This window comes from Aedes aegypti, chromosome 1 (genome assembly GCF_002204515.2).
Source record: "Aedes aegypti strain LVP_AGWG chromosome 1, AaegL5.0 Primary Assembly, whole genome shotgun sequence".
In the NCBI taxonomy this organism is placed as follows: Eukaryota; Metazoa; Arthropoda; class Insecta; order Diptera; family Culicidae; genus Aedes; species Aedes aegypti.
The window spans coordinates 20,263,642-20,289,629 of NC_035107.1; the positions used below are offsets into that span (position 1 = coordinate 20,263,642).

General features: G+C 35.5%; 2 protein-coding genes across 8 annotated transcripts in view; both read right to left on the bottom strand.

The window, feature by feature from the left end:
- The window catches only part of LOC5570397 (ephrin type-B receptor 5), a 383,576-nt gene extending 373,344 nt beyond the window's left edge, over positions 1-10,232 (bottom strand). For all 7 annotated transcript variants that reach the window (XM_021839083.1, XM_021839081.1, XM_021839080.1 and 4 more), the window contains exon 1: positions 9,863-10,232. The gene's annotated coding sequence lies outside the window, so the exon portion shown is untranslated. The remainder of the gene's footprint in view (positions 1-9,862) is intronic.
- A 2,387-nt stretch (positions 10,233-12,619) lies between these two features.
- LOC110674366 lies at positions 12,620-22,634 on the bottom strand. The gene is made up of 2 exons (XM_021838646.1): positions 22,224-22,634; positions 12,620-13,049 (listed from the first exon to the last, which is right to left on the bottom strand). The coding sequence occupies exons 1-2, from the start codon at positions 22,555-22,557 to the stop codon at positions 12,625-12,627; spliced, it is 759 nt and encodes a 252-aa protein (XP_021694338.1). The 5' UTR covers positions 22,558-22,634; the 3' UTR covers positions 12,620-12,624.
- Between the last annotated feature and the right edge of the window lie 3,354 nt (positions 22,635-25,988).

Sequence of the window (25,988 nt, forward strand, 5' to 3'; positions counted from 1 at the left end):
TTCCATAAAATATTATGTCGAAGAGATAGAGGGCTGAACACAAAGGGTTGGCGTTTTCCATAGTAATCCCCATACAAACTTTAAATGGCGTGTGCACAGTCAAATTTCTTCCAAATCATTTCAAATTTTGGGAGGATGATTTTCATTATAATTGACACCGTTTAAGCATAAGGGAGCAAAAACTTCAAAATTTGCATCAGTCTACTGTCCCACCCCTTGGGTTACACTTGTAGCATCCGTCTCAGATTCTTGCAGAATCTGTCTCAGGTAAAAAGAATTAGTCTCCCGTTTTACCCAAAGATCACTAACCCAATACAAGCATTTCTCAAACACCACGGCTTCCATGTAGTTTAGAATAGCAACAATACACTAAAAGATTTGTTATGTAACCTGAAAGACAAAATCCCACCGGTGGAAAAATCAGGAATATACCAAATACCATGTAGTAATTGCCCTGCAGTGTACATCGGCCAGACTCGGCGCAAGTTCAAAATTCGCGTCAGAAAAACATCTCACTTGAATGCATGGGAGTCCATGTATATCCCTACATCTAATCGCCCTCTAATGAATTAGGACGATGCTCCAATCGTGTAAGCTGAAAATGCAGTAGACTTCAACACTTCTCGACGTGTACTGACTACATTACGAATACTAGTGTTAGAAAATTATGTAATCAGTCGGACATCGTCCCGTAGATGGGCAACATCGAGCCCGAAACCGGTCGACTAAAAAGGTAATTTTAGTAAGTGTTGTGTCCTGTCTCACGTCGCGTCTTATGAGTGTTGTCGAGGTTCTTACGTTAGCACAAACCACAAGAAACTGACTGTCCCAGATTCTAGCAGAATTAATCTCAGATTCTTGCAGAACCAGAGTGTCCATTCAAAATCAGTTCTCCAATTCTCGGATTTTTCCCGGATACCCAAAAAATTAAAAATGGATGACCACTTGATGTTTTTTTTATTCAATACTAGTGGTCCCGGCAAACTTCGTTTTGCCATCAAGTAGGCTGTTGGAAAACGTCAAGAAATTCCCCATACAAATTACACCTTAGTCTTCTCCCGTTTTCCCGATAAACCCGGAGACTTTCCTACATTTTTTCTTCGCACGAACACGTCGCATCCCTTGAGGAGTGCAACAGTGAAAATCTTGCGGTAATCCGTTGGACCGTTCTCAAGCCATTTCGTGACATACAAACACCACTCCATTTTTATTTATATAGATGATCAAATTTGGAGGACTTCATTTAACTTATATATAAATTATTTTTTATGAAATTTATAAAATAATGTGAGCTCAAAACGGTTCGAATTTCAAAAGAGTTTTCAACAAAAATATACAGAAGTATCTAAAAAGAGATCTTCGAAATATATGAACTTGCTCTGTGTTTTTAAATTTACAATATATTTTCACAAAACGGCAAAGTTAAATAGCCAACCCGTTACCTTTTAGAATGCCTTCGGAATTATGTGTTAGATATGGCTGGCTCCTGGAAAAAATCTTCTTGTGAAACTTTTGTGATCAGAAGAAACGATATCTCGCCAAAAAGCATTTCACAGTTCCCCTATTAGGCTGTTTACAATTTTCGACATAGATCCAAACAATATATCAACCATTTGGCCAAGAATCTTGTCAAGCACTGAACAATAATCTGCACAAGATTACCTAAAGGACCTTTCATTTGTCTATCCATTGAAGATCTTCCCAATTTATCGAGAATGATTGAAAAAAAAATCATTGTAAATCTGCAGGCATCCATACAAAATCTTGGAAGGAGCCTCATGACAACTCTGTCATAGATCAAAGACTATTCAAACTAGTATTGCATACAAAGCTTCATCAAAAATCAGTATCATTGATAACTCTAGAAACCATAAAACGGAATTCTTAATAAAATTGCCCAAAATTTCAATAGATCTCCCAAAAATTTTGACATTGTTTTTGGCTCAGCTTTTCGCCAACCACTACGAATCTACCAAGAATTAAAACAAAATCAGGCAACAATATTTTTTATCTTTTTCAATCCTTATGAGCAGTCTACTTATTACCTATTTAATGAGCTCTCAAGGAACTTTCAGAAAAATTGCCAATTATCGCCTCGATTTCTGGGGAAATTTTTGCAAACATTTTATCAAAAATTTGTCTTGAATCTAAATGTAAATCTATCAAGCATCTCATCAAGAACATTGCCAGTATTCATCAACCCGTAGGCTAAGGGGCTGACAAACAAAATTCAAATTGCTCGTATTTGAGCCTAACTCAATTTTTTATGGAATTTTGAGGATTGCTGCACTATTAGTTGTAGTTTCATGAGTAAAAGTATACATTCGGAGTATTGCTGACAATGTTATTCCAGGACATCTCTGGGTCAGGTAGGGTAAAAATCACATCAACTTCCTTTCAGAACTCATTCATTATTTGGAAACGAAATATTTTGATACAAAAAGTGTACAGACCAGTTATTTGTAATAAGTTACGATGCGCCAGGGAATTTAGACATGTATAACTAACCTAGAATAATGCTAAGGCCTCCAGAACATTCTGAATTTTTGACCATAATCTACACATGTTCATAAATTATTTTATGCGAGTGATGTCTACGTTTAGTGGTTTATAGTACATACTTAATTGGGGCCTTCCTCAGCCGAGTGGATAGAGCAAAGCCATGTTGAAGGTGTCAGGGTTCGATTCCCGGTCGGTCCAGGATCTTTTCGTAAAGGAAATTTTCTTGACTTCCCTGGGCATAGAGTATAATCGTACCTGCCACACGATATACGAATGCAAAAATGGCAAGTTTAGCAAAGAAAGCTCTCAGTTAATAACTGTGGAAGTGCTCATAAGAACACTAAGCTGTAAAGCAGGCTCTGTCCCAGTGAGGACGTTAATGCCAAGAAGAAGAAGAAGTACTTATTAATCCTCAACAGACGCGTACACACATTTTGACAAGATATTGGATATTGGAAGTCATCCAAATCGTCCTGGAGTTCAGGTCCTTATGATCTACCAAATCTACTACAGTCTATCCTCACTCAATTCTCGTGAAACATTCTTATTCCTATCCATAAAGTTTCATATGGCTCGGAAAGTTTATCGATGTTATACGTATAACTGTCCTATGTTCAAAAATATGCAACCAAGAAAAACGCGTTCAAAGATTATAGCACATTCATGCGTCGCTAATACGGTTGCTCGGCTAAGGTTTGTAATAAATCGAAATAAAATTGTTACAATAGTACGAAGTATAGTGTGTTCACTAGAATCAACAGTTTGTATTATGGGAAAAAGTAAATTTTGATACGAAATTCAAAGCTGCACTGTTACGCCAAGGAAACGGGGGTTTGGGTTAATTTCTACGCACTACAGCCCAACAGGCCCACTGATAGTAGTGATCTATTATGTGCTAAGCGTTCTGATAACCGTTCTTACATATGTATGGTACCGAGTATAGAGGATGTATATCCGCAAGACTATGTTGAGGCACTTAATGAAGGCACAAGTGATATAAACCTTATGTGGAGAAGTGAGGAAATATGGCTTTCCGAACCATATGAAGCTTTATGGGTAGGATTGAGAATGCTTCACGAGAATTGGGTGATATATTGTCAAAATGTGTGTACGCGTCTGTTAAGGCTTAATGAGCGCTGTAAAGCACTTAACATAGAAACCACTCGCATAAAATAATGTATGATCAAGTGTAGATTATTATTCAAAATTCAAAATGTTTTGGAGGCCTTCACATTAGAGTGTCCATTTCCCGACCATTTTGTTCGTCCCGGGATTCGGGACAAAAATCTATGCTTGTCCCGGGAAATCCCGGAATCCCGGGATTTATCAAATCTTCAAGAAAACTAGCATTTCGGTTGAAATGGAAGTACAAATTTAACAATACATTTTTTTCAATGAAATAAACAGTAATGTTACTTTTCAAAACAATAGGTTATTTAATTATTTGATAAATAGCAAATCACATTTAAGATAAGATTTTCTTATTCTGACGAAGTAACCTAACAAAAATCAAAACTTAGCTTGACTCATTACTGGTTTGCTATGGATTTTATTCAAATTCTATATAACACCTATGAATAGAAGTATAGCAAAAATTTAAGTCATAATTTTAAAGCAATTTGTTTCAAACATTTGAGAAGTCATAAAAACTTTAGAACAAAAGCAACGATTAAAGATCATTGAAGGTATTGTAGATCATGCTAAAAGTTAATTACTGAAAATTAATGACTGAAGTTTAATGTCGTGAATCGCAAGTCAGTCACATCTGCATGTTGGTCAAAATTGAGTTGATATCCAGTTTTTATTATATCTTTAATGATCTTTCAGCTGCACTAACGAAAAATCACTTTTTCTTCAATTAGGGAAAATACCAAGTTGAATTGTCCCATAATTTAAAGTAAATGCATGTCCCACTGCAGATTTTCGCATCGTGTAACACAAAAATGAATCGTTATTTGGTCATCTTTATATTTTTCTTGGAAAGATAACGGAATCAAAAGCAAATTACAATTAGCAATACAGATCGAAACATGTTCCAATCTTCTGGAATTTTTTGAATATTTGTATGGAAAACGAGATTGAAAACTTCGCAGTCAATTTTCTCAATGCCTACTTTTTACAGATGATATTGACTTGCGATTTGCGGCAGTTTATGTGTACTTTCAAATTTGTTATCTCAGCATATGCTTATAAAAACGGCTAATGTTGAAAAGAAAAGCATTAAAACTTTGCAACTAGACACATAAAAATATGTTTTTCCTACTTGGTAAATTGATCTTTTCATGAAAATAATAACTCGTTTATTCCCTTTTCCATTATGCTCTTCTACTTATCAAACAAGGTTGATAGTGAGGAAAAATGTCATTGTTTTTCATTGGAATTTAGTAGTTTTCATCAAATTCTACATACATTTCGGGAATCCCGGGATTCCCGGGATGTCAGAATTAAAATCTCGGGAAACGGGAAATCCCGAAATTTGTCGAATCCCGGGACTTCTTGTGGAAGGACACTCTACTTCACATTATTCTAGGTTAATTATACATTTCTAAATTCCCTGGCACATCGTAACTTATTACAAATAACTAGTCTGTACACTTTTTGTATGAAAACATTTCGTTTCCAAATGGTCGGCGTTCAGACATACTGGACCAAGTACTTTTTAATTGTTTCAGGAAAACGTACCCCAAGCATTCCAAATATCAAAATATTTGGTGTAATAATGGAACATATCTATTTGATGATACATCCGTATCAAAATAGCACCGAACAAATTGAAATTGATGGAGTCCTTAATGTACCTTTAGAACGCCAAAATGTCATCTAGTCCGGTCTGTCTAAACACCGACCAAATGATGAATAACTTATAAAAGAAAGTGTATGGGATTTTAACCCTGCCTTACCCAGAGATGTTCTGGAATAGCTCTGTCAACAATACTCCGAATGTATACTTTCTCAATACTCATAAAACTACAACTAATAGTGGAGCAATCCTCAAAATGTAATAAAAAAAAATTTAGTTATGCACGATCGATGCAGGCTGGCACTGAACAAGCTCGATAGTTTCCCCTATTGAATTGCACTTCTTACAGCGGTCTTCTACGTCTTCAGGCAATACTGACAACAGTCGAGCATCATTTGATAGGGGTATAGGTTCCAGGCAAATCATTCTGCTTCTGGATTAATCAGCATTTATCAAACCCGAACTCTATCCGGATGTCGTTGTTGAATGTCGTAACAAGCTGTAACAGCTGATGCAGCCTCTGCATTATTATTGTTGCTTGGCGAGTTTGACAAATCTCAATGATTCATGCAATATTTTGAAAATATTTAAGGAGATTTTGCTAAAATCTTGCAGAACCTTCGAGATTTTTACAGAATCTTGGAGCAATTCTTGTAGATTCTTGGAGAGATTCACTAGAAATCTTTAAATCTTGACTTCTCTTCAAATTTTGAAGACTTATACTGAATAATGAATGGATTCTCTTCTTATCCTGAAGACATTTTTATCTAACCTTACAGATTTCTATGAATATTGAAGACATTTTCGCAGAATCTTAGAGATTATAGAATCTCCTAGATTCTCTCTGAATTTTGAAGAGATATTATCTACATCTTGTAGACATTGTCTACGAAGATGTAGGGGAAATTGTCTCTTGATTTTGAAGTTTCTCTACAAATCTTGAACGAATTCTCACCGAATCATAAAAAGATTCACTTCGAATAATGGAAATCTTCTATCCAAATCTTGGAAAGTTTCTTTATCTTTATCTTGGACAAGTCCTTAGATTTTCTACCAATCTTGGAGATTACAGTCAACTCTCCATAACTCGGTGGTTCAGCAACCGTCTCACTATATTGCAGGTTTTACGAATCATCGTTTTTTGGATGCTGTGTAGCTCAATTCCAACGTGTCTAGAGATCTTAGGATAGTTCCAGTCGCTGAGAAGACTTCTGGAAAATACGGATGTCATATAGGTGCCACATATGTTTCAACTCCTTCGCCAAGTTATGGTACTTTGTTATCTTGTAGAAAAACTTTGATTGAACATTGTGGGCCAGCGGTACAGCGATATCGATGAGTGTAACTCGTTTCTTCTTTTTGTCGTAGCCTACAATGTCGAGGCGGTTGGCCCTAATGAAGGCATCCCTTATTATCTCGCGACTCCAGTACAGCTTTAAGCAACTATTTTCCAAAACCGGGTCAGGCGGATACTTGTAGTAGGGCACAAATCGATCCACCAAGTTGTGCTTCAGACCATGCTGTTGGTGCACAATCTTGGAAACTTCGTTGTGACGATCGATGTAGGCTGAGTACTAGCTGGTACTGAACAGCTGGCAATGACATGCTCGATAGTCTCCCCTACTGAATCGCGGTCTTCTACGTCTGGGCCCATACGTCTTCGGGCAATACTAACAATAGTTTTTCGCCGCAACTACCCGGTCCTAGATGGCTCCCATGAAAACTTCTGTCTCCAAGAAGAGGTCAGCCCGAACGTTTGTTTGACGTCGCATTATCGAAGTATTCGAGCTTCATTTGATAGGGGTACAGTCAAACCCGAACTCTATCCGGATGTCGTTGTTGAATGTCATAACAAGCTGTAACAGCTAATGCAGCCTCTGCATTATTATTATTACTTGGCGAGTTTGACAAATCTCAATGATTGTGCAGTATTTTGACAATATTTTAGGAGATTTTAGCAAAATCTTGCAACTCTTGCATAACCTTAGAGATTCTAACAGAACTTGAAGTGATTCTTGTAGAATCTTGGAGAGATTCGCTTAAAATCTATGAAAGTTTCTCTCCAAGCTTTGGAAAGATACTCTCCGAAGGGACCATCGAGTTACAGAACACAGAATCAGTGCAAATGCGATCCAAGGGATCATTGAGGTAGCCATGAAAACCAACTTTTACTATGGTTCTCTAACTCGATATCGAGATACGAAATATCGAGTTAGGGAGATTCGACTAATCTTAGAGATTCTTTCGAAGGCTTGTAGAGATTCTCTCTGTAGTGACTGAATTCAAATATCAGTGGTCAAAGATCTCAATATTTGAATAATTTTCACATGCACTGGCAACCCTCCATTGGCCTTTCAGTAGCATAGATACTTTCCATATGAAGCATATCTCCCATCGCTCTTCCATTTCGTTTTGTGTGTATTGGTGAAGGAAACATAAAATTGTTAACCACCCTCTCGCTCTCTTTCTGCCTTCTGGTCAACACTTCGCCTACTGCAATCCCCAGCAGCATAAACCGAGAAGAGCCCACACTCCCCCTTTCAAACCCTCTTCAGAAGAGCACACAAACACATTCTCATTCACCCTCAACAAACGCACACACTTCTAGCGCGTCCAAAAGCATAAAAAACATTCCTGTTTCAAAAAGATCAACAACAAACCAACTCCTCGAGGCCGCATGTATTGGTGTTGCACCCTCCCGATTCCCGACCGACCCGGAGCACTGTGCAGCGAGAAATTCCCTTGCGCGAAGAAAGCCCACCCCACAGTGGTTCGAAGGCGGCCGAAACTTCTTCAACACATATGGACTGAATCCGAAGTTTGAAACTTCGAAGATTTCTGAAGGAGTTCTTTAAGGCCCAAGTAAAAATGGTGCAAAAGTAAAAACTGAAAAAGCAGTTTTCTCTTTTTAAAACAACAAATTGATAAAAATAAAAACACACAGCTCTTTTGTTTTCCAAATAAAATGGCTGTGTGTTTTTATTTTTATCAATTTGTTGTTTTAAAAGGAGAAAACTGCTTTTTAAGTTCTGACTTTTGTGCCATTTTCTCTTGCGCCTTTTACGGATTTACAAATTATTCCTTCAAGGATTTCGTTTAAAATACAATCTGTTGTTTTTTTTTTCAAGATATCCTTAGAAATTACTTCAAAGTTTCCACCAGGAATGTCTTCAAGAATTCATTCACATTTTTTTTTTTTTCAAAAAGGCCCTAAATCCTCCAGAAATTAATCCAGTGATAGGGTGCAGAGCTACTTGGGCACTTCCATGATTCACTTTGGCACGGGGGGGTTTTCTCGGCCGAATTGTCTGAAACTTTACAATAAGAAGCGCATCAGTACGACACATATTGTGACCAAATATGAGCTTCGTAGCTTTCAAAAAACCCCGCTGCTGAAGTGAATCAAAAGTGCCAAGAATAGGATCCGGCTCCCTACTTCCATTTCTCTAAAAGTTTGTCTAAGATTTCTGCTTAGAGCGTCAAAAACAGTAGTTTCTCCATATACAAGGATTTCCTCTAAAATTGATCTTCAACATTTTGTAATTTCTTCCTTCGATTCTGTCGGGAAATCCTTTAGGAATTTTCAATCTCGACAAATGTTTGAAAGAACAGCAAGAGTAAACCCTACATACAATTTAGGGAAAAAATTCTGCAGGAATCCCTGGAACAGTTCCCAATAAGTTTCGTAAAATAATTTCAGGAAATTTTTTTGGAGCAATTTCTGGGAGAAGATGTCGGCGACTTCTCGAAGAAATCCATATAAAAATGTCTGGAAGAATAGCTGGAAAATTGAGCGTAGGAACTTCGGAAGGAATCCGTATATAATTTTGTGGAAAAATCCCAAAATCTGTTTTTGAACTGTAATAAACCTTTGAAGATTTTCTTCGACGAGCTCCTTTAGTAATCTTCGGACGATATCCTAGAGAAACAATTGAAGAAATCGGTGGAAAAAACATAGGATAGTCTCTTGGAGAGCTTCCAGAGTAATCCTAGCGGAAATTGCTTGAGATAGTTACGTTGGATTTTCTGGAACAAACTCTAGGAAAAATTCTTTCTCTTGAACAACTCTGGATGAATTTCTGAACGAATTTATAGAAAGATTGATCAGAAATTTTTAGAGAAAATTTTGAAGGGATGCCAGGAGGAGTCACGGAAAGTATTCCAGAAGAAGTCACAAAAGAAAATTTCTTTTAATTTTTAATTAATTTAGATTTAATCACTTAAATAATTTCTGAAACTTTTTCTCTAATTTTTCAGAAGTTTCCGAAGAACCTGTAAAATAATTGCGTAAAAGTCTCTGAGCAGAAAAGGAGAAATTGAACCCAGACATCTTCAGCATGGCTTTGCTTTGTATACGTGGACTCTAATAACTCGGCTAAGGAAGGCTCCTACGTATAGTTAAAGTAAATCGTAACTCAACGAGCAAGAAATCACATGGATTGATTAAAATACTGAGAAAGAAGATTTGAAACTGTGGTGAACAATATTCACATCGAATTTTCTCAGAATCAACGATCTGAGGATTGGTCCTTTTGAATTTTTACGCGAGAATTGTTCTAGATCGAACCACTGTGCACCCACCAATACCAACAAAGCCCAACATAAAAAATCAAAACCTACTCTCTTCACTGCTTCTCTCCTTCTCCTCCACTTGATGTTCTACCACCCTCTCTTCACACCTTCTCCAGCGAAGGAAAAAATCCAATAATTGGAATTGAATTATTCACACAAGCAGGATCAAATTGAAACAGCAAGAAACTAACATCCAAAACAATTTTCACGTCCAATCGCGCACTCACTAGTCGAACTTCTTTTCGCACTCGATGGCCACGGCACGGAACAACGGATTTCAGTCACTTTTCCGGGGAAATTAATGCCACAAAAGTGGGTTCACTAAACGAACAATCTATAATCCACAGGCTTTCCGCGGCAGGACAGACAGACAGCACTTCCAAAAGACTGAACACTGCGCGAGAGAGCAAGTTGTTGACTGGCTGAACGTTTGCTTTTCGATCCACCAAAAGTTTATTACACGATGAAGTGCGGTTGGCCAAGAAAACGGAAATTATTACGCTAAACGAACGGTTAACGGAGTAACGCATGCAGTCGTTATCGTTCGTTCAAATATCTCGAAAAGGACGAAAGCACACTGTGGGACATGATTTAGGATTGAAGACATTTTTTTGGGCATCGTATCAATTTGTTGGTTCTCATAGAGCAAAATTCTAACAAAAATGCAGTTTTACATACATTTCGTGGGTCTTTACTTTTTCAAACAACCATCGCTTAGGTAAATTAATGCAAGAAGAATCAATTCCTTAGTCTTAAACGCGCGTTCGAGCAAGATATCTCTTCGATTTGTACGGTATAAAAAAGCTCTTATGATGTACCAACAACTTAAGTAGTAATACGAGTGAACCTAAGCCAAACGTCATATCGACTGATCCCTACCAGAAAGCGAGCATGTTTGCGGCAGCCATTGGCGCTCGTAAAAACCTGGATAAAGTCAAACTCTAAAAACTATAGATCATTGTTTTTCTTGACCTGACGAAAGGTTTACCAAATGTATTCCAACAGGGTATCGTTGACTAATAAAATTCAAATTATTGAGTTTTTAGCGATGAAAACGTTGCAGGTTTTCGTAGCTTGATCGAAAGAGCACATTTTCCATACTAACTTTATATTTTTTTAAATATTTCCAGGGCACGGAATGTTATGAAACTTTGGGTTCTAGTTTATTTATTACGTAGCATCAAAATATGTAAAAAACTTAAAACTCTAATGGTGGTAAGCTCCATCGAAGTTAATACGCCAATCGCGTATTATAGTAAAATCGAGGATAATACGCGATTGGCGTATTAACTTCGATGGAGCTTTCCGCCATAAAACAAACCTATCCAGCATTTTACGCTGGCTATAAAACTGCGAGGAGTGGTTCGATTTCAACATGTCTTGTCAAAACATTTTATAGCATGATTTCAGTAGGCAACATTGTTGATCGAGATGTCAATAATTTCCAGTGATCACGTTACAGATCACCCCTTACTTAACTAATAGACGGCTTCGTATTTATGCAATAGTTGTGCTTATTCTGCGCGACGTGTGAGGTGACACGAGTCGAATAAGATAATAATTTATTAACGACTCGCTCCCATTTGATTGACATTAGTCGTCTCACGTTACTCGAGGTGAGAGTAGCTCGTCGCGACTCACTCGCCACGCAGAATATGCACAAGTGTCTAAACATTTTAATGAAATCTTGTTTTTACTCAATAACACAAAAAGCATGTTTTTGCAGCTACTTTTGACTTTAAAAAAATACATTTTTAGATTATAAGAGATAATTTCACCAAAAACAGGGTGCTAATTAGCATATGCATATAATACAATCAGTGAAAAACCTAATCAAAAAATGACAAATTTTGAAAAGTAAATCACACATTCGTGAACTTTGTAAGACAACTGAAATGATGCAGATTTAGTATTGCAATTTTAGGGAAAACTTTCCGTTTTACGGTTTAACGAAAAGCTACCGCAGCAGTCACATCACTGTATTGCACTTGTAAATCATCAGTAGGCTTCAATAATACTTAGGATACCGTGTTGATGGTTGTTGTTTGTTGCTATTTTTCATAGCGTTTTCTCTTTCAAGCATACTATGATTGAATCGTTTGCTTCAATTCGTCATTAAACGTCAACATCCCACCGCAAAATCGCTAGTGTTTGGAGGGGATTTTAACCTCCAAATTGCTAAATAACCTTCAAATCATCACCTCCAAGTTAGTTCTAATACCCTCCGTTATATGAAATATGGTGGCGCGTCGATCGTCGCAAGTTTATCGTTAAACAGTCAATGATAGAATGATTTCGAAGCCTGCGGTAGAACTTTGACAGCTGCGGTAGAACTCTACGGCTACCGTAAACCGGAAATTATATAAACCACCGCCGCCCTAGCAAGAAAAAGCTATCTTTGACATCGCATTTCTTGTGAAAAATCTTACCGCGTTTGGTGTTCCCGCATTTGATATTTGCATCTCAAACGCGCACAGCAATATGCTGTTTAGTTAAAGAATTGAATTGACATTTCTTTTCAATTGCGTACTGCGATCAAAGAAAAATGCTTTTCTTGATCATTTCTTGCAAGAAATTTCCCATGCATCGAGATAGGTGATTACTTTTCTTTTCAGATGCATAGTCCTCATTATTCTTTTTATCAAGTTTTCCTTAAGGTTGTCAAAACTGCCCTACTTTCTCCTAGTATCAAGCGCTTAATAAAATGTCCAGAGAACGGAACAGTCATGACTCATGGGTTTTGTGAGAAATTAGCATAACCATTATAATTGAAGTGATATGTAGGGGCATGTTTTTTGTCTATATTTGATTTATTGAATTCGATTCGTTAGTCCCTTTTTAATGCCTTCCACTTCGTCGTAGACGTCCACGGATGCTTGCTGTTCGGAGGGCAGTTCCGGATACAAGGCTTCAAATCCATCGCCATCTTCCGGTTTGAGTAGCGTAAATCCATCCTGACCCATTCGCATGCAGTCAAAGTGCAGGATCATCAACGGGTAGCGCCAAACGCGGGCCTCGATGTCCAAGCAGGCGTGAAGATTGCGCCTCGGCGTGTAGATATCGAACAACCGGATGCAGATATCGGCGTTGAGCGGGATGTACGGAATCGGGACCGGAAGACAGACGGGGGGTGGGTTCTTAGCCGATATGGAGTTCTGGAAAATGCTGCTGTCGTTCATCAGGACGTCCAGATTGATCGCGAAGTCGTACGGATCGTAGGCCAGGTTTGTGCAAACTGGAATGGGGAAGGACATTTAAGTTTTTTTTTTAATTCTTTGATATTTCTAAATAGTTTTATTCCAAACATTACATTCATTTCTTATATCTAGGTTTTCTATGTTAGGCAACACTATTATCCTAATTTGGTTAAACAAAATTAAGCTTTTATTAACATTTGGTTAACAACAATTGCATTTCATTCGTCGTAGCAGTTCAGATTTTTTACAGATGAGTTAATTTCACCCGCTTATAAGAGAAAAAAAAGTTTTCAGTTTACTTAACCTAACTTAACCTAACATATAACACATTAATCGTGGCAATAGAAGATTATAACGATTTTTGCCTGAAATTATTAATTATTTTATTTGACATTTGTTCCAATGTTCAACATTGGATAATCTATGTAACTCATTAGTACTATACCAGGGAGGAAGCTTCAGAATCATTTCCAAAATTTTATTTTGAATCCTCTGCAGAGGTTTCTTTCTGGTTTTACAACAGCTGGTGCATATTGGTGTTCCAAATTGATGCAGCATACAACATGGCAGGCCTGAAAATTTGTTTGTAGATCAAAAGCTTGTTCATAAGACAAAGTTTTGATTTTATATTAATAAGGGGATAAAGACATTTTACATATTTCTTACATTTGTCTTGAATGCCTTCAATGTGATTTATGGAAGTTAATGAGCCCTAAATAATCTTCATCTGACCAATTGATTGGAACCCCTCTCATCGTGACAACATGTCTACTCGAAGGTTTCAAATAAAGGACTTTTGGTTTATGTGGGAATATTATTAGTTGGGTTTTAAAAGCATTAGGAAAAATCTTCCATTTTTGCAAGTATGAAGAAAAACTAACCAAACTCTTTTGCAATCTACTACAGATAACACGCAGGCTTCGTTCTTTGGCGGAGAGGCCTACTGCCGTTCTACGCATATTTGTCCCGCTGTCCATATGGTTTACATAGAACATGGGCCAAGTAGGCGTAGAACGGCAGCCTATGTCATCCCCAAACAAGGTTTTTGACATCCCTGAGGACTCAGGTAAGTCAGATGTGAAAATATTGTATAATATTGGTCCCAAAATGCTGTCTTGAGGAACCCCAGCTCTTACAGGAAGTCTTTCAGACTTGGAGTTCTGATAATTAATCTGAAGTGTAAGATTTGACAAATAACTTTGAATTATTTTAAAAATGTATGTTGGAAAATTGAAGTTTTTATTTTTACAATCAAGCCTTCAAGCCAAACAATATCGAATGCTTTTTCTATGTCTAGAAGTGCAAGACCAGTAGAATAGCCTTCATAGCAAGTTTTTGAGCTTTCTCGCAATTAGTAATACTTTATTTTCCTCTTTCAATGCCGGTATTGGCTTCTAAGTCTTTTTTTTTTTCAAAATTTTTGAACAATTTCCAATAGGGCTTAGAGCCAGGGTCTAATTGAGAAATTTTATTTTCATAATTTTTATTCATTAATTGTGAAAACCTTTTTTTTATTTAATTTCGTTCTACAGATCCTGCCATATAATTTTCATAGCAGGATCGCGAGTGCGTTGAAATTGCCTTCTTCTCACGTTTTTAAGACAGATCAAGAGTTTAAGATCATCGTCTATAATAACGGATTCAAATTTTACTTCACATTTTGGAATTGCAATGCTCCTGGCTTCAACAATGGAATTTGTTAAAGTTCCAAGAGCATTATCGATATCAAGTTTAGTTTGTAATGAAATATTAACATCAAGATTAGTGTCAATATACGTTTCATATATATTCCAGTCGGCTCGAAAATAATTGAAAGTGGAGCTGATAGGATTGAGAATCGCTTCATGGGATATTTGAAATGTAACAGGGACATGATCAGAATCAGAATCAGCATGAGTAATCAGTTGGCTACAAAGATGACTAGAGTCGGTTAAGACCAAGTCAATCGTAGATGGATTTCTAGAAGAGGAAAAACATGTAGGGCTATCAGGGTATTGAATTTAGGAATATCCTGAAGAGCACTTATCAAATAAAATTCTGCCGTTGGAATTACTTTGAGACTTATTCCATGACCGATGTTTGGCATTGAAGTCACCAATGACAAAATTTTTTGACTTATTGCGAGTCAATTTTCGCAAGTCAGTTTGGAGCAAATTAACTTGCTGCCCAGAGCATTGAAAAGGCAAATAAGCAGCTTTGAAAGTATATTTATGATTGCTGTAGTAGGCCTTGAATGGGCAAGACGAAGTTTTTTCAACGTCTGACGTTTTTTTTTCCTTTTTCATGAGGAGAAAATTTCCCGAGCCCGAGATTTCTTTGGACTCATTTTTGGTGCATGCTGTGGTGTCGATTCATCAATTTGGAAGTGTTGCAAGCGTTTGGAGAGTGTTTCGTTCCTCAGAGCGATCCGTTCCGGAGGAGAATTGTTTCGATCCGTTGGATGCAAGAGACCGAAGCGGTTCGTTTTTTAAAGTTGATTCCGTGCTTCAGACTGGTTGTTCTTCAAGCCTAAAGAATTTCCAAGCCTAAAGGATTAACCTTTGAAGTTTCCTCTGAAATTTTGGCATCATTTGGATTCAGCTGAGTACATTTTTTTGTTTTCTTATCTCTATAATTATCTTAATCCGTTAATTAGTAAATATTCTATTACCTATTGTGTATTAGTTTTTCCCGTTGTTTTCCAATTATGGAAACCGAATTCTGTACCTCCTGGTACAACATCCAAGCCTTTAAGAGTTAAAATTTTTCCGGCTACTTTTCTTGTCCCATACCCAGTTTATTTTAGGAAAAAAAACAAACCAATTAATGTTTTATTGATTTCTGCAGAGGTGTATAAAAGATACAAATCTGTGAAAGAAATCAAGAAGAGTTAAGAGTAGTTTTTGGATCGCGAGGGGATGCAAATGCGCTTCTTGAATCAAATTTATTTTCAAATTCGTATCGGGTATACGCTCCGTGCGAATCTTGTGAAATTAGTGGTGTCATTTATGACGAATTTTTAAGTTGTGAGGATATTATTAACTATGGTTTAGGAATTTTTAAAAACAAATCGATTTCTCCAGTAAAAATTCTTGATTGCAATAGACTTTCCAAATTATTTTTTAATGGTAATGATACAAATTATGTACATTCCAACTGTATTAAAATTACTTTTGCTGGTTCTGTTATTCCTGATTTTGTTTCTATTGATAATGTTACATATTCAGTGAGGCTTTATTACCCCAAATTGATGCATTGTACTCGTTGCCTTTTGTTTGGACATACTTTGAGTTATTGTTCCAACAAACCTAAATGTTCCAAATGTGGAGAACCACATCTTTCATCAGATTGTGAAAAACATTATGATGTTTGTATATATTGTAGACAAAATCATAGTTCTTTTAAAGATTGTTCTGTTTACAAAGCTAATCAACAAAAATTTAATCAACAAATTAAAATTAAAAATCGTTTTTCTTATTCAGAAATTTTAAAAGCATCTGATGATTTTACTTCTGCTAATATTTACGAAACATAATCCGAATATGATGATGATAATTTAAATGAGAATTCGAATCAATTTATTTATAAACCTCAAACCAAAAGAAAAAGAGCCAATTTAGTATCTAACCATAATACTAATTGTGACCCTCAACCATCTACATCTTTTGACAATAATTTCCCTCCACTTGATACATCTAATTCCAGAACAATTCCTGGTTTTCAAAGGATAGATGTTGATCAAACATTTCTAAATAAAAAAATCCAAAGATAATGTTAACAATTCTTCAAACATTGATGATAGTCATGATAATTCAGTTTTGAATATTTTAGAACAATTAATAGATTTATTAGAAATAAATGATTTTTGGAAAAGTTTGATTAAGAAATGTTTACCATTTTTTGCTTATCTTCTTGAGAAATTGAATTCATTTGGATCCCTCTTTTCTTCATTATTTTCGTTTTAATGGCTTCAATCAATTCCAAAAACTTGAATATCCTACAATGGAATTGTCGTAGTATTGTTCCTAAAATTGACAGATTGAAATTGTTGTTATTAAATCGTAATATTGATATATTTTGTTTAAATGAAACTTGGTTAGTTGAATGTAAACAATTACATATTTCTTCATATAATATTATTCGTAAAGATAGGAATACTTCATCTGGAGGGGTTCTTATTGGCATTCGTAACGGTATTCAATTTAAACATTTAGATCTACCTCTTAATTCATCTATAGAATATATTGCTGTTACCATTAGAGGTTTTAATATGGAATTTTCAATTGTTTGTTTTTATATTCCTCCCAATGCTATTTTTTCTTTAACACAAATAAGAAATATTTTGGATAGTATTCCTTCTCCATTTTATATACTAGGAGATTTTAATGCACATAATATAGCTTGGGGTAGCGATATCACTGACGGGAGAGGAAATTTGATTATGGATTTAGTAGATAAACTTAATTTGAATATTCTTAATGATGGTTCATTCACTAGAATTGCTGTTCCACCATGTTCATGCATTGATTTATCTTTTTGTTCCAATTCTTTGTCATTTATTTCTTCTTGGAAAATTATCAATGATCCTAATGGTAGTGATCATTTACCTATTTTGATCGAAATTGCTTGTTGTCATTGTGATCATATATCTAGTGAATCAGTTGTTCCTGATTTATATAAAAATGTGGATTGGATAAAGTTTTCTGATCTTATTTCTTTTTCATTAATAAATTTTGATAATTCTTTACCTCCACTTGAAAATTATAAGCAATTTTCCGCATTATTAGTTCATTGTTTAATTAAATCTCAAAAATATAAAAACATTTCCAATTTTCGTATCAATAATAGACGTCCTTCATTTTGGTGGGATAATGATTGTTCATTAGCACTTAAAAATAAATCAGAAGCTTTCAAAAAATTTCGTCGTTCTGGAACAAGGGAAAATTATTTTTCATATTGTAAGGCTGAAGCTCAATTTACTCGAGTAACAAAATATAAAAAAAGAAATTATTGGAAACATTTTGTTGAAAGTCTTGATAGAAATTCATCATTAACTACTTTATGGTCTGTGGCTAGAAATTTGAGAAAGTATGATTATTCTCCTTCCAATATTTTAGAATATTCTGAAGATTGGATTGATAAATTTGCATCTAAAATTTGTCCAGATTTTGTTTCTCGAGCGTTTAATTTTAAAAATAATCAAAAATTTAATTACTTCCCTGAACTTTGTGCATCCTTTTATTTGGAAGAATTAGATTTAGCATTATCTATAACTAATAATACTACTCCAGGAATTGATAATATAAAATTTATTGTACTTCAAAATTTACCAATTGATGGAAAGATTCATCTGTTGGAATTGTATAATCATTTTCTTCATCATAACATTTTTCCTTTAGAATGGCGTTCCATTAAGGTTATTAGTCTAGTAAAACCAGGTAAAAATCCTTCTTTGGTTGATAGTCGTAGACCTATTAGTTTATTGTCTTGTCTTCGTAAACTAATGGAGAGGATGTTATTGAATCGTCTTGAATTATGGGCTGAAAATAATCAAATTTTACCGGCTTCTCAATTTGGGTTTAGAAAAGGTCGTAGTACTCGTGACTGTACTGCCCTTTTAGTTTCACAAATTCATCTCTCATTTAATAGAAAACAGGATGTTGTTTCTACTTTTCTGGATGTTTCTGGGGCTTATGATTCTGTTTTGATTGATTTACTGTTTAATAAACTTAATAGTTTCAAAATTCCAAATATCATTACCGTGATTTCGGGTGAAATTGATCACTTTTCACGGTTTTTCTTGTCTGATTTCTATAAGGTTGACAATGCCAAACAACTGAATGCAGAAAAAACAAGTATGAAGGTGAGCCTTATTGACTCAAGTACCAACATTTTCTAACAAATGTAATTTTAGTGCTAAAAAATATGTCTAAAATAAAAAATCGGGAGATCTCATTTCGGGGTGAAATTGATCACTTATCAATGCGATTATTATTAGTTTATAAAACAACTCTACATAATGAATTTGAGCTCAATGAATCCGAATATGCTTGCCAAATTCTTAACAATACAACATTTACTGAAATAATGAATGTTTAAATTTCAAGAATAACGCAGAAAACTCCTAAATGTATGCAATTTCCTAAGGAATTTCCTGATATCTAACATAAATTCAATTTTTTCAACCAAATAAACGAATTGGTACGAGTTTTGGCTATGAAGTCTAGTTTAGGGATATATCTTAAGTATCCTAACAAACTTTCAGGATTATACAATGTCCAAATCCTTGTCTACAACTAGAAGTTTATTGATGTTTGTCAATACTGCACCGTACATGATTTTGAAATTTTACATTATTTTCATAGAAATGAACATTTTTGAACGCAAAAAAACTTCACAACACACAATTTGGACATCCTTACGACAAACAACGTTCATTCACTGCAGGTTACATTGATATTTGTGCTCCATTAGAAAGAAATAAAATCGAGTGACACAGTGATCAATTTCACCCGAATTTACGGTACTAATATTTTATATAATTTATTTTCATTTAAAATAATGCATTTCTATCATGATGGCTCTTCTAAATTCATACGATATAGTTATTTTGGACTTCCTCAAGGTTCTTGTTTGAGTCCATTTTTATATAATTTATTTACGAGTGATATTTCTTCTGTCATTCCAAATGGTTGTCAATTTTATCAATTTGCTGATGATAATGTTATTTTTATTAGTGGAAAAAATAGAGAAATCATTCGTCACTTCATGCAAAATACATTGGATAATATTGATATTTGGGCTCATAACAATGGTTTTACTTTTTCAGTTTCTAAAACAAAATTCATCTTATTTTCTCGTAAGCGTTCTCCTATTAGTATTAATTTATTTCTTAATGGTCATGCAATTGAACAAGTTGATGAGTATAAATATTTAGGAATATGGTTTGATTCGAAATTATTGTGGAATAAACATATTCAATATATTCAAAAAGTTTGTGCGAAGAGAATTAATTTTCTTAGAACTATAACAGGTACTTGGTGGGGTGCCCATCCTTCTGATTTGATTATACTTTATAAAACTACGATTCGTTCTGTTATGGAATATGGATGTTTTACTTTTGCATGTGCTGTTCAAACTCATTTTAGTAAACTTGAAAAAATTCAATATCGATGCCTAAGAATTTGTTTGAAATTAATGAATTCAACTCACACAAAAACTGAAGAAGTTTTATCTGGCATTTATCCATTAAATATTCGTTTACATGAATTAAATTGTAAATTCATGTTACAATGTTTCAAAACAAATCATCCAATTATTAATATTCTTAAATGCTTACATGAAATAAATCCCTCTTGTAGAATTTTAGATTCTTTTAATTATTGCTCTTCTGTGAATATTGTACCAAGTTTAATTCATTCCCTTGATTTCCATAATTATGCCATTGATATTCATTCATTCCAACCTAACATTGATTTGTCATTGCACGAAGAATTAAAACAAATTTCCGATAATGAATATTCACGTTTTGCTCCATTATTTTTCAAACGTAAATTTGTTGGTCTTGATACTAATCAAATTTATTTTTCCGATGGTTCATTAATTCAAAATATTGCTGGTTTTGGTGTATATAATCATTATTCGGCATATTTTTTTAAATTACAATCACCTTGTTCAATTTTTGTTGCTGAGTTAACTGCATTGTATTTCACATGTACATTGATTAAAAAATCATCTCAAAATGTTTTTATCATATGTACAGATAGTTTAAGCTGTTTGAATGCAATTAAAACAATCAATTTTAATTCAAAAATTCATCATATTATTTTGAAATTGAAAGAAGAGTTATTTCATTTATATACCCAGGGTTACATTATCAAATTTGTTTGGGTTCCTGCGCATTCAAATATCTATGGTAATGAGCAGGCTGATTCTTTAGCTAAATTAGGTGTTCGTTGTGGTATTTTATATGATCGTCAAATTGCTTCATCAGAATATTAGTCTGAATTAAAAAAAAATCTGCAAGCAACTGGCAGTTTTCTTGGAATTCTAGTGATAAAGGCCGTTGGTGTCATTCTATTTTACCTATTGTTAATCAATCTACATGGTTTAAAAATTTGTCTGTTGGTAGAAATTTTATTTGCACATTATCCAGATTAATTTCCAATCATTATATTTGTAATAGTCATTTATATCGTATTAATATATGTGACTCTAATTTATGCGATTGTGGTGAATCCTATGAGGATATTGATCATATTGTTTTTCAATGTACTCGATACACCATTCCTAAAATTAAATTTATTAATGATTTAAATAGAATTCATAATCATCTCCCTTCATCTGTACGAGATATTTTGGGAAGTAAATATCTTCCATCTATGAAAATACTTTACAGGTTTTTAAATGATGCTTCTTATTTTGTATGATACTGTTGTTGTTTTTTTTTTCATTTCAGAATTGAAGAAATTATTTCCTTGACCGATTTACGTTTTGATGATCTGGAGTAAACCATCCGTCCTGGTCCTTATTGAAGATTTTGGCTCTGCCATGGATTAATACCGTTTGAGCCTTTAGCATAGTTTTATTTTATAATGTTATTTGAAAAGATAAAGAGGTTTTATGCCTTTTTGAGAACGATTTGAAATGATAATCACTCAAAGGGGCTTTTCCCTCTTTCTAAATTCAAAGTTAAATAAATAAATAAATAAATAAAATAAATAAAGTATATTTACCAAGCTGTGTTTCAACAGAAACACCTAAAGTTTCAAAAACTGTAGTTTCAAATGACGAAAAAAGTTGATGTTTTAACTTTATTTTTTAAATTGGGTCCAAATTTGAACCTTGACACTTTTGATCATGTTTGACGTTCACTTAGTCGACAAAAAGCCACAGGGGTCAACTTTTCAACACTGGGGTTGTTCTTATCTGACATTTCGGTAAGGACACGGAAAACAAAATACACCCAAAATTTGAGTTTAAACCAAGGGGTGTGACATAATCTCAAAAACATGAAACAATTGTTTTTTGGACTTAAACCAAAGAAAAACGTTCAGAAGTTGAGTAGATATGTGTATCTAAACTTAAGAGTTTGGTACGGAAATTAAGACAGGATTGTAAGACTAAATTGTTGCCTAACACAGAACACCATATAGGAAATAAATGCAACGGTTGAAATGTTACAATAAAAAAAAATCAAAAACAAAAGTTATCGTTTTCACAGAACTACTCACAATGTTGATTGAACCCAAGCTGATGAATCCTCATTCCCATGCAGCACCCACACTGTAAACCCTCACACTTGCACTGATTTCCGTACACTTCCTGTCGCGCTCGATCATCGTCCACTTCCCCTCCGGATCCCGGCTTGGCAAAGCTCACCACCGGATACCGAAACGTCCGATTCGTCTTCAGATCGAAGAAACTGATGTCGTACTTGTTGCTCTGCTTCCGATGCTTCGATGGCTTCTGCACATGTTCTTCGTCACCTTCCTGCATCGCTCCCCAAATCGACGTGAACAGCAGAAATCCCAATATCATCGCGACCAAAAAGCTCCCGAACTGCATCCTGATTCTTCCGGCAGCGACAAAACCCCGGCTTTGACTGGTAACTCAACCGAAAAATTCGCCTCCATGCTTGTGCAAGAATCGCACCACGCGCGCGTGTCGCACCCCTTCAACCGCAAGGTTTCCCAACCGGTGGGCCGCGGACCTCTAGACCTATTAAGTATCACAATAGACTTCAATGCAAACCAATAAAATCCATGTGATGCTTAATAACTTGTATTGAAGATTTAGAGTACTGTATAGTATTGTGATACTGTTGAGCATGTTCCTGTGGAGCGGTTCACGTTGTGCGGGTGCTAATAGATATTCGTGTTCAATCCTGGTTGGATTACCAACTGGTGAGCTCATTCCATGCAGCATTCCGCGAAATGCTTGTAGAACTTTAAAGGAGATCATTTCCAGTTCCCAGAAAGCTTGAGAACCCCTGCCTCCACCGAACACAAACGTGGGAGTTGGGAGCGAGCCTCGCGAATCACGGGTACGCAACGCGCAGAGATCATAATTACCACCACGCTGCGCTTCGCCAATAAGTGGAAGGAAAACAGCGCGATTGCCGAAAAACGACTTCTTTGAATTTCATTAGCACCCACTAAGCCGCGTGCTGAGCTGAAACACTTTTGGAATCAAACGATCGGCTTGTGTTTCTGTGTTCGGGAGTCCGGTTTATGGAGGTGACGAATTTTTCGGAAGAAAAGACGATCCATTGTATTACGGTTCGAATCGATCGTCGTAAAATGAAGTTACGCATTATTACGTGCGGCTTGGGTGGGGAGGCAGGGATGGGGACACAAACGCATTCAGATGCACCGCGATGTGACTGCAAATTGCAATATGTTGTAGGCATGTACAGTCACCCCACAGTTATGGATCAACTAAGGGTCATTTTTCAGAACAAAATATGATTAAAAAACATGGTGACGCTGTACAAAACAAAATCACCTCCCTGGCACTGCAAAATATTGTTGTTTTTTAGAATACACCTCGAAATACCCGGTTATTTACGAAAAAGTGTCGATTTCGCTTGCAATTTCAAACGATGTCCACCCCACAGATGTGGATCAGTGGGAGAGGAGCATCCTTATTATGGATCAAAACTCTATAACAGCAATTCATCTGCGAGGTAAACGAATGCTGTGCTAGTGAAAGCATACGTTTTGGCGTTTGTTTCGGAATCGTCTTATCTTTGATTCATAACTGTGGTATGGTTTTCAATGCCCCACAGTTATGAATCAACGCTTCTGGGAATACGGTTGACAATTTAATTCCTACGAACGGCAAAAATATGGTTAAGCATATTATAATTAATTGCGATGCTGTACAGTTGTATGGTTCACATATAGAAATTGTGTTCTGCGTAATTGCAACTCTATTTGATGAGATATTCTTGTTTTAATCCAATTCTGATCCATATCTGTGTGCTATCCATAACTGTGGGGTGACTGTAAGCGTGACTGTCAGCAATTGTTGCCTGCACATGTGTTCGGTGATACATTTTACGTTTGCTGCATATCAATTCTCGAGTTGGTCCAATTTTGGAACGTTGGTGCGTGTACGCCAGTAACGAGTTGAGTCCCAGAGGCCCAGAGCGATATTGATTAATTTTCTATAATGAAATTCAAAATATTTTAATATGGGATTTTTGAGTTTCTTCGATAAACTGTTGTTAAGAGTAAACAAAGGCGTCAACTCACAGGCCACATCAGCGTCGGCCAGCGTCTATGGCCACAAATGAAAAGGGCTGCACTGCTTTTGGTGAAATAAAAGCCTCATTTCCTTTGACTCGTTTTTTTAGCAGGTTTTTTTGCTAAAATGATAGTAATGAATATTCATAGCTATAAATCAGTTTATCCATCGACTTTCGGGACGATAAAATAACATACAATGCTTAAATTCATAATTTAAATTTGATTTATTGTTTGACAAAACAAGATTGCATTTTTCTCAATGTTTACTTTTAGGAGATGAGGCCTTTTGAATTGTTAGTCTTGAATTGATGATGAAATAAGAAATTTGAAGTGTAGAAGAGTGTTAAGTGGTGAAGTAAAGTACATGGAGATCCCTACAGCAAGAGAAGATTCGTGCGGTCGATTAAATATGTGATTGATTGAACCCTTCGTCATCCACGAACATTATGTATGTGCTACGCGAGTTTGTCGTCGAAAAAATGTATGGAAATGTTGGTTCAATTGAAATAATATTGCAATTGAACGTTGTTTTTCATGCAATTGAAACCAAATCGTGTTTTCGTTGATAATTTGTGAAGTACAGACAGGCTGACACAGGTATTATTAGGTAGTATGATACAAAATACATCAGTCTACAGGAACCCGATAATGTTCGCCGTTTAGACAACCACTGTATAAAATAATACAAGGAGCAGTCGCTCCGTAGTATAACCTGCATCTACTTAGTGAATTTGGAACGTTTTTCGCAATCTACATTGCAATTTTGATGTTTGTTTAACAGGCCTCAACTCGGTTTCCGTCAGATATAGAAATGAGGCCTTTTTGAGAAAAGGCCGCATTTGCGATGAATAACCTGGTTAGCGGAAAATGAGATGGGGCCTTTTAGAAAAATGTTATTTTTTCAACTTTTATGCATATTTTTAAATGACTATTGTATGTTTTAGTAAGAATAGGCTCTTATACACTGAAATCAGCAGAAAACCGATTTGTTTACATTTTGGACTTGAGGCCTTTTGAATTGTTGGTCTTGAATTTTGAATGATTTTCAAAAGGCCACATCAGAAGATGATGAAAAAACAAGCCACAACTAGAAGGCCTCAACACATTTTAGAGTAAACAAAGGCGTCAACTCACAGGCCACATCAGCGTCGGCCAGCGTCTATGGCCACAAATGAAAAGGGCTGCACTGCTTTTGGTGAAATAAAAGCCTCATTTCCTTTGACTCGTTTTTTTAGCAGGTTTTTTTTGCTAAAATGATAGTAATGAATATTCATAGCTATAAATCAGTTTATCCATCGACTTTCGGGACGATAAAATAACATACAATGCTTAAATTCATAATTTAAATTTGATTTATTGTTTGACAAAACAAGATTGCATTTTTCTCAATGTTTACTTTTAGGAGATGAGGCCTTTTGAATTGTTAGTCTTGAAATAGTTGTAGGGCGAGTCATTTCGTAAAGCGTCTTTTCAGGAGATTGAGAACTTTCTTCAAAAATGTATTCGGAACCTATTGGTTGTGCGTAATGATGAAGAATGTGTCGAAAAGAAGAAAAAGAAGAAGTATGGAGCCACATAGCCCTCTACCCATTGTATAACTAAGTACTACAGGGTAATAAGAGTCATTGATGAAACTTCCTCTAAGTAAAAGGGATACTCGTGGATACTAATGACACTATCGACATTTACAACTACGAATGATGTATTTTGAATCCTACTAGGTTTCATCTGCCACCAGCTGCCACC